This window comes from Salvelinus sp. IW2-2015, unplaced genomic scaffold, assembly GCF_002910315.2.
Source record: "Salvelinus sp. IW2-2015 unplaced genomic scaffold, ASM291031v2 Un_scaffold16647, whole genome shotgun sequence".
Lineage (NCBI taxonomy): Eukaryota > Metazoa > Chordata > Actinopteri > Salmoniformes > Salmonidae > Salvelinus > Salvelinus sp. IW2-2015.
Window position 1 is genome coordinate 136,326 of NW_019957689.1, and position 14,085 is coordinate 150,410.

Genomic DNA, 14,085 nt, shown 5'->3' on the forward strand with positions numbered 1-14,085 from the left:
TCTCTCCCTCTCTCTCTTTCTATACTCTCTTTTTCTCTTCTCTCTCTACTCTCTCTCTTACCATTCTCTACATGACACACTCTCCTTGTGGGTATCCCCTGTTTCCTCTTCCCCCCTCCTTTCTTACTAATCTGTTACCTCTAAGCCCAAACCTATCTCAGCCTCACTCCACCTTCACACACAAAGACTACAAACCTGTTTGTCTGGCTGCAAACCCGGAAGAACATCAAAGAGAGTGAGTGAGAGAGAGCGAGAGAGAGAGAGAGAGCATGAGAAAGTGACACAAAACAAAGAGAGAGAGAGGGGCCAGCCAGAGTCAGACTGAGACATAAAAAAAGTTTTTGTTGTGCTGCAAAGAGAGCCTGGGGTTTATATCTGAGACACCATTTGTATGTTGTAGATGAAATCAGAGAGAGTTACGCCACACGGGGGGAGAGATAGTGCCTGGGCACAAGAGCGTAAAATGTTGAGTAAGAAGGGGAGGAGAGAACAGGGGAGGAGAGGGGTTGAGATTGTTTAGGAAGGGTGAGTGGTTATTTGTCTGTCTTGTTCTGCCCTCCCTTGCTCTCTCTCTTTCAGGGTTTTCTCTTTACACTTTCTCTTTACAAACTGAACGGGAAACAGACTGTTTAAAAAATATTGGCTACTTCTGGAGAACTGACCAAAGAAATTGATGATTTATGAATTGAGGACTTTATGAATGCAGGCTTGAAAAACCACCATTTTTTTAAAGATTGTTTGTAAACAGTTTTGAGAGATTATTTGTTTGCACTTTTCTGGACAAGACATTTCACCTCCATTCTTTCTAAACCACAGCAGTTGTCTCCATTCCTGTTGGACTATGGTATATTCTGGCGCTCTGCCCCTATCTGGATAACCTGATTTCATTGGATTATTCTTTGGATACTGAGGAACACTGGTGAAGATATATTGGATAAAGTGTGCTCTTTTCAACTCAAGCTGTCAACCATAAAGATACAATGACAACATTTACTAAGCCGTCCATGCCAGACATGACAGACATCTAGAYCACTCCCTCATTCAACTGTCAYAGATAGGGCTGCCAGACAGAAACCGTCAGGCTGCACTGAACAGATCCCCCTCGGACTAACACACCACAACCAGGAATCCCTCCTCAGGACAATGGCCACGGGAGGGAACGGGCTAGGATCTGACCGGAGCCTGAAATCCACCTCCCAGCCGCCCAGTGCCTCTGACCAGCGGCAGGTGGACAAGGCCCTGAAGAGGCTGGAGAAGCTGCATCGGCTATGTACCAACCTCAGGCTGGGCCTGAGGAACAGCCCCCCGTACCTCCCCGGGGTGGTCTCAGAGACAGCCACGCTGCTCACCCAGGTGTGGGAGCCGTACAGGGGGCCTGCAGCTGGGGGGCAGGCCCCCCGGGGGGATGAGGGGGAGTACCTGAGGATCCATGCAAGACACCTGCTGGATAAGACTAACCGGGCCGTGCTGCTGTTTAAAGAGGGGCGCGATAAGATGTTCGAGGAGATGTCCAGCTACAGGTGAGAGAGAACAACAAGGGCCGGAACATAACTTGATATATGCGCTATCTTTGTAAAAACTCAAATGGCTCAAAAAGTTACCTGCATGTGTCTCCAGTTAGGATTTGGCGCTTAATCCAATACATACACATTGTCAGTGTTGGGGAAGCTACTCTAAAAATATAGTTTACCAAGCTACCAATTACTTTACACTGGAAGACTAAAGCTACCCTTAAGAAAATATTGTTTACTACAGAATGTATAAAACATTAGGAACACCTTCCAAATATTAACTTGCACCCCCTTTTGCCCTCAGAACAGCCTCACTGTGTCGGGTAATGGACTTTACAAGGGGTCGAAAGCGTTTCACAGGGATGCTGGCCCAAGTTTACAGTGATATCCTGTCTGTAGTGTATAGTCTAGCAGACAGGCTGCATACGTTCGTACCATGTGAGGAGCCAGGGGGAGATTTCAGTCCAGGCTGAGATACATGATGCTCACCACAATGATGTGACTACCAGATAGGGTCGCTTTGTTATCTAGCACAGGCCTATTGCCAAGCCTGAGAACCCTTTTTAAAAAATTGTTTATTAGATTTGTCAGTGATAATCACAAGTAAATGACTATATAGGATAGTCTGTAACCCCAAATAAAAATCTTAAACACACTCCACAATACTTTTATATAAAGCCTGCCAAGCTCTTTTGGCAGTGCCAGGACAAAACAAGACTTTTAGTCCGTACAGAGAACTTTGTCTAGCAATTCTAAACTATGAAATATTTCCCAATATAGACACAGTGTACAAAACATTAGGAACACCTTCCTAACACCTTCCTAATATTGAAGGAAGGTGTTCCTCAGAACAGCCTCAATTCTTTGGGGCATGGACTCTACAAGTTGTTGAAAGCATTCCACAGGGATGCTGGCCCATATTGACTCCAATGCTTCCCACAGTTGTGACAAGTTGGCTGGATGTCCTTTGGTTGGTGGACCATTTGTGATACACATAGGAAACGGTTGAGCGTGAAAAACTCAGCAGCGTTGCAGTTCTTGACACACTCAAAGCAGTGCGCCTGGCACCTACTACCATACCCCTTTCAAAAGCACTCAAATATTTTGTCTTGACCATTCACCCTATGAATGGCACACATACACAATCCATGTCTCAATTGTCTCAAGGCTTAAAAATCCTTCTTTAACCTGTCTCATCCCCTTTATCTACACTGATTGAAGTGGATTTAACAGGTGACATCAATAAGGGATCATAGCTTTCACCTGGATTCACCTGTTCAGAGCTAAATGTTTTGTACACTCAGTGTAGTTCACTACATCCAAATTCTAATATCTAATTCTGAAATGTCATAGACTACAAATTGCAAGAACATATCACTTTAGGGTCATATGTTAACAGAATTTGTAATTAAGGCTATTAAACACAAAACTATGTTTCAAGTGAGAATTAGGCAGGGCTGATGCCGAAAAAGGAAGGAAATGATTGCCTGCTACACCTATATATTATTTTATTTTTCCAAATAAAAAGTGTCTAGTCCCAATAGTTAGCTACATCACAACATTACAAAAAAGTAATTCACTACTAAAAACACTACCAATATTTGAATTGAGTTCAACTACCCCCAAGCTACTGCTAAATGTAGTTGAATTACTAGTTGAGCTACATGGAGTTCACTACTCTCCAACACTGCACATTGTTGACATGGTTTTTGCTCTCCTCTTTCACTTTTAATCTAGCATGAATAAACATTAATACTTTTTTTATATCCACAGAAGCAAAACAATTACTACTCAAAAAACATTATGGATCTGTAGGCTACAAGACTATTATACCATACCAGAAATTGAACCCTGAGGATACCATTGATTTAGAGTACATTTTAATATGTTGACCTTTTCACCCGAAAAAGGCAAATAAATCAGCTGTGGGGTCAAGGGCAGGGCACATGTCTGAGATATCTGACTCCACCAGCACCATGACACAGACTTTCAGCCAATATTCTCAATGGCCAATATTCAAATCAATTCTCAAGTAACTAAGGCCAACTAGGAAAATTAAAATGCATGGTATTAGATTGGCAAATTCATAAAGGCCTTGGTTGGCATTAGACTTGATATGTACAGTAAGTGAATTTTGGAGCACAGCCAGAGACAGAGCAGAACCACAATGACACAAATAGACCTGAGCACCCATTATTATCCAGTTATAGTACCAGCGAGACAAAAATCAACATTCCCAGTTCCCTCAAGTCGGCTGTCTTAAAACATAAACACAGAATCAATATGGCATTTAGGTTCACACTACTGCAGATACATTTAGTTATTTAGTAGTTGTGCAGTAGTTGTGCAGTTTTTAAGGTGGGTATTTTGGAAATAAATGTGTCTGAGTGTATCTAAATGTTTGGAACCAAACCTCTGTTCCGTTGAGACTACTAATGTCTCAGAGAGATAATGGAGTGGACCTGAGGCTTTATCATGCTAATATGAACTGGGTGAAACTGGGTGATCGCAACAACTCTCTGGGATATACGGGCCATGGAGAAAGGCAGTGTGGTTCTCTGACACATTTTTTATTTTTTAAATATTGTTTCTTACATTTGTTAATCACTCAAAGTACAAAATTAAACAAATATTTCTCAATTATATATCTACCGCTAAACATATAACATTTTTACAATAAATCAAAAAAGTCTTTATTACCTGTGAAGTCAAGAAAAAGCTATGAGCTATGTGTAATTTTCCCAAAATGCTGAATCTTACTAATGGTAAGAAGAACAGGGCTTGGCTAAGGATGCATGTTCAGTGCAATGCAGTACAGCAGGACTGGCAAGTCTTAACATAACTGTTATTCCCTTCGCTCCTTGTCGTCCATATTTTGCTCTCTGAATCTACAGAATGTGTGCATCATGAAATCACATCAATTTGCATTACGCCTTGTCGTAACAAAAGTTTAAATTTTCAACTGAGAGAAGCAGATTATTGTTAGTTTATATTAATAACACCCACATACAATGAAACAAACATTCACACCTCCTACTCGCCCACACTCTCCTTCAAACCCCTCTCTGTTCGTAGAAAGCAACACACAAACAAAAATTGATGTTTCTCTGTTCTTATACGTTTTTACACACCGCCCATGCCTGGGTAAAATGCAGTAGTTTGCTATAAAGCTAAATTCAGTGGCAGGGTCCCTGCAGGTACAATTGCAATTAACCACGGTTGTTGCAACAATAAGTAACAGCTATAAGGTAGATATTGTATATTACATTAGTGATAATAGTCAATTGCAAAAACCGGTAACTATGCCACATGCACTGTTGCCTTGTTGGTCTTCAGTGAGAGGCAGGCACATAGTACTGTCACACGTACTGTAGGTACAGTAGCAATGCCATGCGAGCTCTTTTTTTCAAAAAGAAGTTGCTATGCTTTACACACACCATTGAGCTCAACTGTAGACAGGATGCAGTGAATGAGTGTGGTGGAAAGTAAGAAATTTACATGGTCAACCAGGTTGAGGTAAGGATGGAAACTTCAGTCCTGCTCTCAACTGCCCATACAGCCAGAGAGATGAGAGAATGGTTGAGACGGTGAGTGGAACACACAGTAAGAGGTTTGTGGCCGGATCTTTACTGTCCCTTGCAGGATAATAATAGACACACACTCAAGAGAAGAGCCACACAGTAACCTTTGAGTGTCTTGTTGGTTGGTCAAGTTGCTAACGGAAAATTCTGTTTCTGCGGCACAAAACGAACAAGGACAGGAAGAGCTAGACTGTGACATCCTGTTTGTACAAGCATGAGTGTACCTGTGTGTGTGTGTGACATAGCGAGAGAGAGAGAGAGCGAGAGAGACAGAGAGAGAGAGCAATACAGAAATACACTACGGAGAAAGAAGGAACAGCACGTCAGAAATCAGCTCAAAGTAATTGAAGAATCCATAGAAACGAACCACTTCTGGGAAAATTGGAAAACTCTGAACAAACAACAACACGAAGAGTTATCTATCCAAAATGGAGATGTATGGATGAACCACTTCTCCAATCTTTTTGTCTCTATAACAAAGAACAAACAGCAAAACATATACACTACCGTTCAAAAGTTTGGGGTCACTTAGAAATGTCCTTGTTTTTGAAAGAAAAGCAAATTTTTTGTCCATTAAAATAACATCAAATTGATCAGAAGTACAGTGTAGAAATGATTAATGTTGTAAATGACTATTGTAGCTGGAAATGGCTGATTTTTAATGGAATATCTATATAGGCGTACAGAGGCCCATAAACTTTATTGCTTTTCTGACTTTCGTGACCAAGCTAATTTAAGGCTAGCTGTTCTAGCATTGATTGATACACTCACAAACGCTTGGATTGCTTTCGCTGTAAAGCATATTTTCAAAATCTGACATGATAGGTGGATTAACAACAAGCTAAGCTGTGTTTTGGTATATTTCACTTGTGATTCCATGATTATAAATATTTTTAGGATTATTTTTGAATTTGGCGCTCTGCAATTCAGTGGTTGTTTAGGAAAATGATCCCGGTAACGGGATCCGTAGTGTCAAGAAGTTTTTAAAAGGCTAATTGATCATTAGAAAATCCTTTTGCAATTATGTTAGCACAGCTGAAAACTGTTGTCCTGATTAAAGAAGCAATAAAACTGTTCTTCTTTAGACTAGTTGAGTATCTGGAGCATCAGCATTTGTGGGTTCGATTACAGGCTCAAAATGGCCAGAAACAAAGAAGTTTCTTCTGAAACTCGTCATTCTATTCTTGTTCTGAGAAATGAAGGCTATTCCATGCAAGAAATTGCAAAGAAACTGAAGATCTCGTACAACGCTGTGTACTACTCCCTTCACAGAACAGCGCAAACTGCCTCTAACCGGAATAGAAAGAGGAGTGAGACTGGTGTTTTGTGGGTACTATTTAATAAAGCTGCCAGTTGAAGACTTGTGAGGCGTCTGTTTCTCAAACTAGACACTCTAATGTACTTGTTCTCTTGCTCAGTTGTGCACCGGGGCATTCCACTCCTCTTTCTTTTCCTCGTGAAATAGGCCAATACCCGCTAATGATCAAAATCCAGAAAAGAGCCGTTCAATTCTACAACCACCTAAAGGAAGTGATTCCCAAACCTTCCATAACAAAGCCATCACCTACAGAGAAATGAACCTGGAGAAGAGCCCCCTAAGCAAGCTGGTCCTGGGGCTCTGTTCACAAACACAAACAGACCCCACAGAGCCCCAGGACAGCAACACAATTAGACCCAACCAAATCATGAGAAAACAAAAAGATAATTACTTGACAGATTGGAAAGAATTTACAAAAAAACTGAGCAAACTATAATACTATTTGGCCCTAAACAGAGAGTACACAGTGGCAGAATACCTGACTACTGTGACTGACCCACAATTAAGGAAATCTTTCACTATGTACAGACTCAGTGAGCATAGCCTTGCTATTGAGAAAGGCCACCGAAGGCAGACCTGGCTCTCAAGAGAAGACAGGCTATGTGCACATTGCCCACAAAATGAGGTGGAAACTGAGCTGCACTTCCTAACCTCCTGCCAAATGTATGACCATATTAGAGAGACACATATTTCCCTCAGATTACACAGATCCACAAAGAAATCGAAAACAAATCCAATTTTGATAAACTCCCATATCTATTGGGTGAAATACCACAGTGTGCCATCACAGCAGCAAGATTTGTGACCTGTTGCCACAAGAAAAGGGCAACAAGTGAAGAACAAACACCATTGTAAATAAAACCTATATTTATGTTTATTTATTTTCCATTTTGTACTTTAACTATTAGCACATCATTACAACACTGTATATAGACATAATATGACATTTGAAATGTTTTTATTCTTTTGGAACTTTTGTGAGTGTAATGTTTCCTGTTAATTTGTTATGGTTTATTTCACTTTTGTTTATTATCTATTTCACTTGCTTTGGCAATGTAAACATATGTTTCCCATGCCAATAAAGCCCCTTAAATTAAATTGAACTGAGAGAGAGAGAAAGAGAGGGATACATTACTGCTTGTTAGAGGGTACAATACCCATTATGTCTATGAGATCTAAAGTTTATTTTCATTCTAGCTGCCGCTGTTGCATTTTAAGCTGTGGACCAGAAAGCCTACCCTTATCACCCTAGTTGATACATTGTAAAAAGCTCAGAATAGCTTAATGTTATTTTCTGTTATTCACAGGAGAAACTTGACCAAGCTGTCCCTGCTCTTCAGTCACATGCTCTGTGAGCTAAGGGCCATGTTTCCCGAGGGAAGCTTTCAAGGCGACACCTTTAGGCTGACTAAGACAGAGGCCGGAGAGTTCTGGAGGCGAGCATTTGGAAACAAGTGAGTGTTGGGTGGGGTAACAGTGGAACTAGAATGGAATAAGGGACGTGGGCTTGACAGAACATTCCACAAATAGGAACAGTCTATTTGTATATACACTACTGGTCAAAAGTTTTAGAACACCTACTCGTTCAAGGATTCTTCTTTATTTTGACTATTTTCTACCCTGTAGAATAATAGTGAAGACATCAAAACTATGAAATAACACATATGGAATCATGTAGGAACCAACAAAGTGTTAAACAAATCAAAATATATTTTATATTTTATATTCTTCAAATAACCACCCTTTGCCTTGATGACAGCTTTGCACACTCGTGGCATTCTCTCAACCAGCTTCACCTGGAATGCTTTTCCAACAGTCTTGAAGGAGTTCCCACAAATGCTGAGCACTTGTTGGCTGCTTTTCCTTCACTCTGCGGTCCGACTCATCCCAAACCATCTCAATTTGGTTGAGGTCGGGGGATTGTGGAGGTCAGGTCATCTGATGCAGCACTCCATCACTCTCCTTCTTGGTCAAATAGCCCTTACACAGCCTGGAGATGTGTTGGGTCATTGTCCTGTTGAAAAACAAGTGATAGTCCCACTAAGCCCAAACCAGATGGGATGGCGTATCGCTGCAGAATGCTGTGGGAGCCATGCTGGTTAAGTGTGCCTTGAATTCCAAAATAAATAACAGACACTGTCACTAGCAAAGCAACCCCACATCAGAACACCTTCTCCTCCATGCTTTACAGTGGGAAATACACATGCGGAGATCATCCGTTCACCCGCACCACGTCTCACAAAGAGACGGCAGGTTGGAACCAAAAATCTCCAAAGGAGAAGGACAAATTTCCACCGGTCTAATGTCCATTGCTCATGTTTCTTGGCCCAAGCAAGTCACTTCTTCTTATTGGTGTCCTTTAGTAGTGGTTTCTTTGCCGCAATTCGACCATGAAGGCCTGATTCACGCAGTCTCCCCTGAACAGTTGATGTTGAGATGTGTCTGTTACTTGAACTCTGTGAAGCATTTATTTGGGCTGCAATTTCTGAGGCTGGTAACTCTAATGAACTTATCCTCTGCAGCAGAGGTAACTCTGGGTCTTTCTTTCCTGTGGTGGTCCTCATGAGAGCCAGTTTCATCATAGCGCTTGATGGGTTTTGCGACTGCACTTGAAGAAACTTTCAAAGTTCTTGAAATTTTCTGTATTGACTGACCTTCATGTCTTAAAGTAATGATGGACTGTCGTTTCTCTTTGCTTATTTGAGCTGTTCTTGCCATAATATGGACTTGGTCTTTTACCAAATAGGGCTATCTTATGTATACCAATCCTACCTTGTCACAACACAACTGATTGGTTCAAACATATTAAGAAGGAAAGAAATTCCACAAATCAACTTTTAAGAAGGCACACCTGTTAATTGAAATTCATTCCAGGTGACTACCTTATGAAGTTGATTGAGAGAATGCCAAGAGTGTGCAAAGCTGTCATCAAGGCAAACGGTGGCTATTTGAAGAATCTCAAATATAAAATATATTTCGATTTTTTGTTTACCACATGATTCCATGTGTTATTTCATTGTTTTATGTCTTCACTATTATTCTACACTGTAGAAAATAGTAAAAATGAAGAAAAACCCTTGAGTGAGTAGGTGTTCTAAAACTTTTGACTGGTGATGTAGGCAGTTTTTTTCTAGTCTTGTGAAAAGTATTCTGTTCCTCCACTTGCTTTTTCACTCTTCTCACTTTCACTCTCTTTCTCTCTCTCACTTTCCTTTTTCCTTTATCTCCCACCCCTCTCTCCCTCTCCTCCCCTCCTCTCGTTCTCTCTCCTAGGTGTATTGTGCAGTGGAGCAGTTTTAAGCAGCATCTCCGTAGGGTCCATGACTTTGAAGAGGGGATGGAGTCCATGGCTCTAAAGTCAACTGTAGATCTCACCTGTAACAACCACATCTCAGTGTTCGAGTTTGACATCTTCACCAGGCTATTCCAGGTACATGTGATCCATATATGTTAGCCCTGTTCTAAGTAGCCCTACATCCTGGTTAATTAGACACCTCACATAATGTTCAGTGAACATGCATTCTGCCACCTTCCAAGATGTCTATCCCATTCTTTCTGTCTCCGACTGTCTAAAGAAAGCCAGAACATTCCAAAGTGGAAAATAATAACACATATTTCAACTGATAGTAAATATGTCCTCCCCTCTCCTGTCAGCCCTGGAGGTCTCTTCTGAGGAACTGGAACCAGTTGGCAGTGACCCATCCTGGCTACATGGCCTTCCTCACCTACGACCAGGTCAAAGCCCGCCTCCAAAACTACCTGCACCAGCCCGGGAGGTGAGGACAGGAGAGATTGTTTGGGGGTGGATGGGTTGGGGTGTGGCGAGAGAGTAGATGAAGGGAAGGAACAGGGGGGTAGGAGGGGCTCAGGAGAAAAGAGAGGAGGTGTACCATAACCTACAACAATATCTGCAGTGATTACTTTTAATGGGACACGCTGTCATTATAATTATAGTGATAGTAAAGAATAATACCTAGATAAGTAGAGTTAACTGCCAAAATAATGGAAACACTTGAGGAAATGAGGGGTACAAAGTATGAAAGGATGAAAGAAGGTGTTTCCACACAGGTGTGGTTTCTGAGCTATCTAAGCAATTGACATCCCATTATGCTTAGGGTCATGTACAAAAATGCTGGGCAGGCCATTATTTTGCCCATTATTTGGGCTACTATGGCTATGCCCCCATAAGATGACACCCACAGGGCATGAGAGGTCACTGAATGGTTTGATGAGCATGAAAACAATGTAAACCATATGCCATGGCCATCTCAGTCACCAGATCTCAACCTAATTGAACGCTTATGAGAGATTCTGGAGCTGCGCCTGAGGCACCGTTTTCAACCACCATCAACAAAACACCAAATTATTGAATTTCTAATGGAAGAATGGTGTCGCATCCTTCCAATAAAGGTCCAGACACTTGTAGAATCTATTCCAAGGATGCATTGAAGCTGTTCTGGCTCGTGGTGGCCCAACGCCCTGTTAAGACACTTTATGTTGGTGTTTCTTTTATTTTGGCGGTTACCTGTATTTCATGGTCAAATCTGTATCAACTACAGTAAAGACGTTTCCATGTGAACTGTGTATCTCTGTCCAGCTACGTCTTCCGTCTGAGCTGCACTCGGATGGGCCAGTGGGCCATTGGTCATGTGACTGGTGATGGCGACATCGTACAGACGATCCCCCAGAATACACCTCTCTACCAGGCCCTCATCCAGGGCTTCAGGGAGGGCTGGTGAGTAAACATACACATGGACACACCGCAGGAGGTTGGTGGAACCTTAATTGGGGAGGACAGGCTGGTGGTAATGACTGGAGTGTAATCATTGCAATGGTATCAAATACATCAAACACATGGTTTCCAGGTGTTTGATGCCATTTCATTTGCGCCGTTCCGGACGTTATTATGAGCCGTTCTCCCCTCAGCAGCCTCCACTGACACACACACTAGTGATGCGCGGGTTGACTCATAAAAAAAGGTGGTTATATCCGTGGGGTGGGTTCAGGGTCATTAAGTATTGTGTGGCTGAAGGGACGGTGGGTTCAGGGTCATTAAGTATTGGTTTGGTGGCTGAGAGGGACGGTGGTTCCAGGGGTCATTAAGTAATTGGCGTGGATGGCAAGGGACGGTGGGTTCAGGGGTCATTAAGTATTTGGTGTGGATGAAGGTGACGGTGGGTCAGGGTCATTTTATAGTTATTTGGTGTGGGCTGAAGGGACGGTGGGTTCAGGGTTCATTTATTGTATTGTGTGGATTGAAGGGTGACGGTGTGGGGTTCATGCAGGCTTCCTTAAGTATTGTGTGGATGAAGGGACGGTGGTTCAAGGGTCATTATGTATTGTGTGTGGCTGGAGAGGGACGGTGGAGCATGAGTTGCGAGGTGCAGATTGAATAAGAAGAGAAAACTACTATACCTTTCAAAAATCCAACCAAACCAATGATTCGGAGGTTCTTAATGTTGTCAGGTTATAATTAGGCTTTTACCTTGCCTGGCAACTGGCTTTAAGAGCATCAAGCCTAAAGCCTTTATGGGTCCTGGAGACTGGTAACACAAGTGCTAATAGTTAGCCTTTGTATCAGCGCCAATTCGCCAAATTCTTTGCTTAGGTAACCGTGGCAGAAAACGCTCAGCTTCAAGTACATGGAGGCCCACAGCAAAAATTGGAACAATGTGCCAAAGAGTTTTAATTAATATTAGAAAAAGCTGCTGATAAAGATGAAGAGTGAAGACACTCACACAAGGGAAAGGGACGGTCGGATTAAAGAGTCGCACTGTTTGGAAAAGATTTTGTGGAAGGTGGTAAAAGAAGGGATGAAGCAGTGTGATGTTTATTGGTGTTATGTGGTTAGGTGTGTGGATGATGTGGTGAGACTTCTATGACGGAATTTTGACAGGTGCAGCGAAAGGGATGTGTGGGACTTTGTGCGAAATAGTTTGGCCTAGTGGCAAGTCAATAGGAACTTGGTAGCTCTAAGCTGGTTCAGGTTGGGTTCAATGGAAACCATAATCGTGGTACACTAACAGTACGTTCTATTAGGCTTCTCACATAGCCTAAATATTAACTCCTGCAGATTTAAGGTCATTTCGCTTGCAGTAAAAGATGGATAGGCACCAAATGTAAGGCAAACGTTTTTGCCTTGTGGAACAGGAAGTTGTTGTGTGGTGGTGTCATTTGCTTTAATATAATTATGAGGGAGGAGAAAAAAATTAATCACTATCAAGCTCAGAGGTTATACTTTCAACTAAATCTTCTGAATAATTGTAGAGCTTTGCGAATAGCAAATGACGTCGTCAACGATTCACCATTTCTATCATGACATGTGCCGTGGAGTCGTGGCGCGAGACAGAAAGTACAACAAGTGTCTTCTTATAGCCAAGATACACCCCTTTCAACATTTTTTTTCCCATGACTAGAGTGCTGATGGTTTATTATAAAAGTTGTGGGTGGGTGCAGTGTGAGACAAAAAGCGACCAACACCTTAACTACCAGCAACATTTGCACAGGGCCTGTAATCGTTTTACATAATGTGTGTGTAATTCTGTGTTGTGTTTGTCTGCAGCTATCTTTACCCTGACGGACGTGATGTGAACCCAGACCTCACCAGTCTGTGTGAACCAGCACAGAGAAGCAGGGTCAAAGTCACAGAGGACGAGTATGAGATGTACTGTGAGATGGGTAGTACCTTTCAGCTGTGTAAGATCTGTACAGAGAGAGACAAGGACACACGCATCCAGCCCTGCGGACACCTGCTGTGCCAACCCTGCCTCACAGGATGGCAGGTATGCCTACTCTGTGATTGACCTCGTCACCGACAAAATCCTCAAAGCCAAACCACACATCGTTCGCTCACACAATGTCTCTGACATCACCCAGCCACATCCTCTTTTATTAATATATATCATCAACATACCAATTTGGGTTAACTGTATGGAATTGTTTTTTGGTCAGACAGTTAATGTCTTCCCATCCACCTGTCAATCAGTCAGTTAGTCAGTCAGTTTGTCAGTAGGCTAGTCTGTCCGTCTGTGCGTCAGTCAGTGAGCCAGCCCACTACACATCAGTAGGTGAACCGGCGTAGCAGCACCTAGAGCAGTATTATTGGCCATCGTGTCCTAACATGTGGGTTAGGACTTCCTGTGTGAGCCGAAGCGTACATCCTCCTCATGCTACACTCACACTGAGGAGACTCGCCCTTAGAGTTTCCACTGCTCGCCTGGTCACACACTCTCACACACTGACACACACTGTCACACACTCTCACACACTGACACACACTGTCACAGCCACAATTCAGGGGACAAGAAGACACAATAGAATAGATTTGAACAGAATACTCCGGTTTTTACCAAAGTGAACTACGGTAGAATGCTAAATCTTAATTTGATATGCTAAACCAGTTGCTTTACTGTAAATGCAAATAACACACAGAAAGGACAATATTATGTGCATTACACTTTCAGCATGGGAAATGCATCTGCTCAGGAATGCTCTTGACGGAACCAAATTACTGCATCATCCCAGGGATCTTTTTGACATACAGCAATCATTTTCTCTCTGCATTGTTGGGAAGGGCCCGTAACTATTTCACTGTTAGTCTATACCTGTTGTTACGAAGTATGTGACAAATAAAATGTCGTCTGCAAGAATACCAGTTCCCCAGCTCTCGCCTCGT

The 14,085-nt window shown here is 42.2% G+C and overlaps 1 protein-coding gene across 1 annotated transcript in view; it reads left to right on the forward strand.

The window, feature by feature from the left end:
• Positions 1 to 290: 290 nt before the first annotated feature.
• LOC112081001 (E3 ubiquitin-protein ligase CBL-like) overlaps positions 291 to 14,085 on the forward strand; it is a 16,740-nt gene continuing 2,945 nt past the window's right edge. The window contains exons 1-6 of the mRNA XM_024146949.2: positions 291 to 1,520; positions 7,718 to 7,864; positions 9,684 to 9,840; positions 10,065 to 10,186; positions 11,008 to 11,145; positions 12,973 to 13,205. Coding sequence (XP_024002717.1) covers positions 1,144 to 1,520; positions 7,718 to 7,864; positions 9,684 to 9,840; positions 10,065 to 10,186; positions 11,008 to 11,145; positions 12,973 to 13,205 — 1,174 coding nt within the window. The 5' untranslated portion in view covers positions 291 to 1,143. The remainder of the gene's footprint in view (positions 1,521 to 7,717; positions 7,865 to 9,683; positions 9,841 to 10,064; positions 10,187 to 11,007; positions 11,146 to 12,972; positions 13,206 to 14,085) is intronic.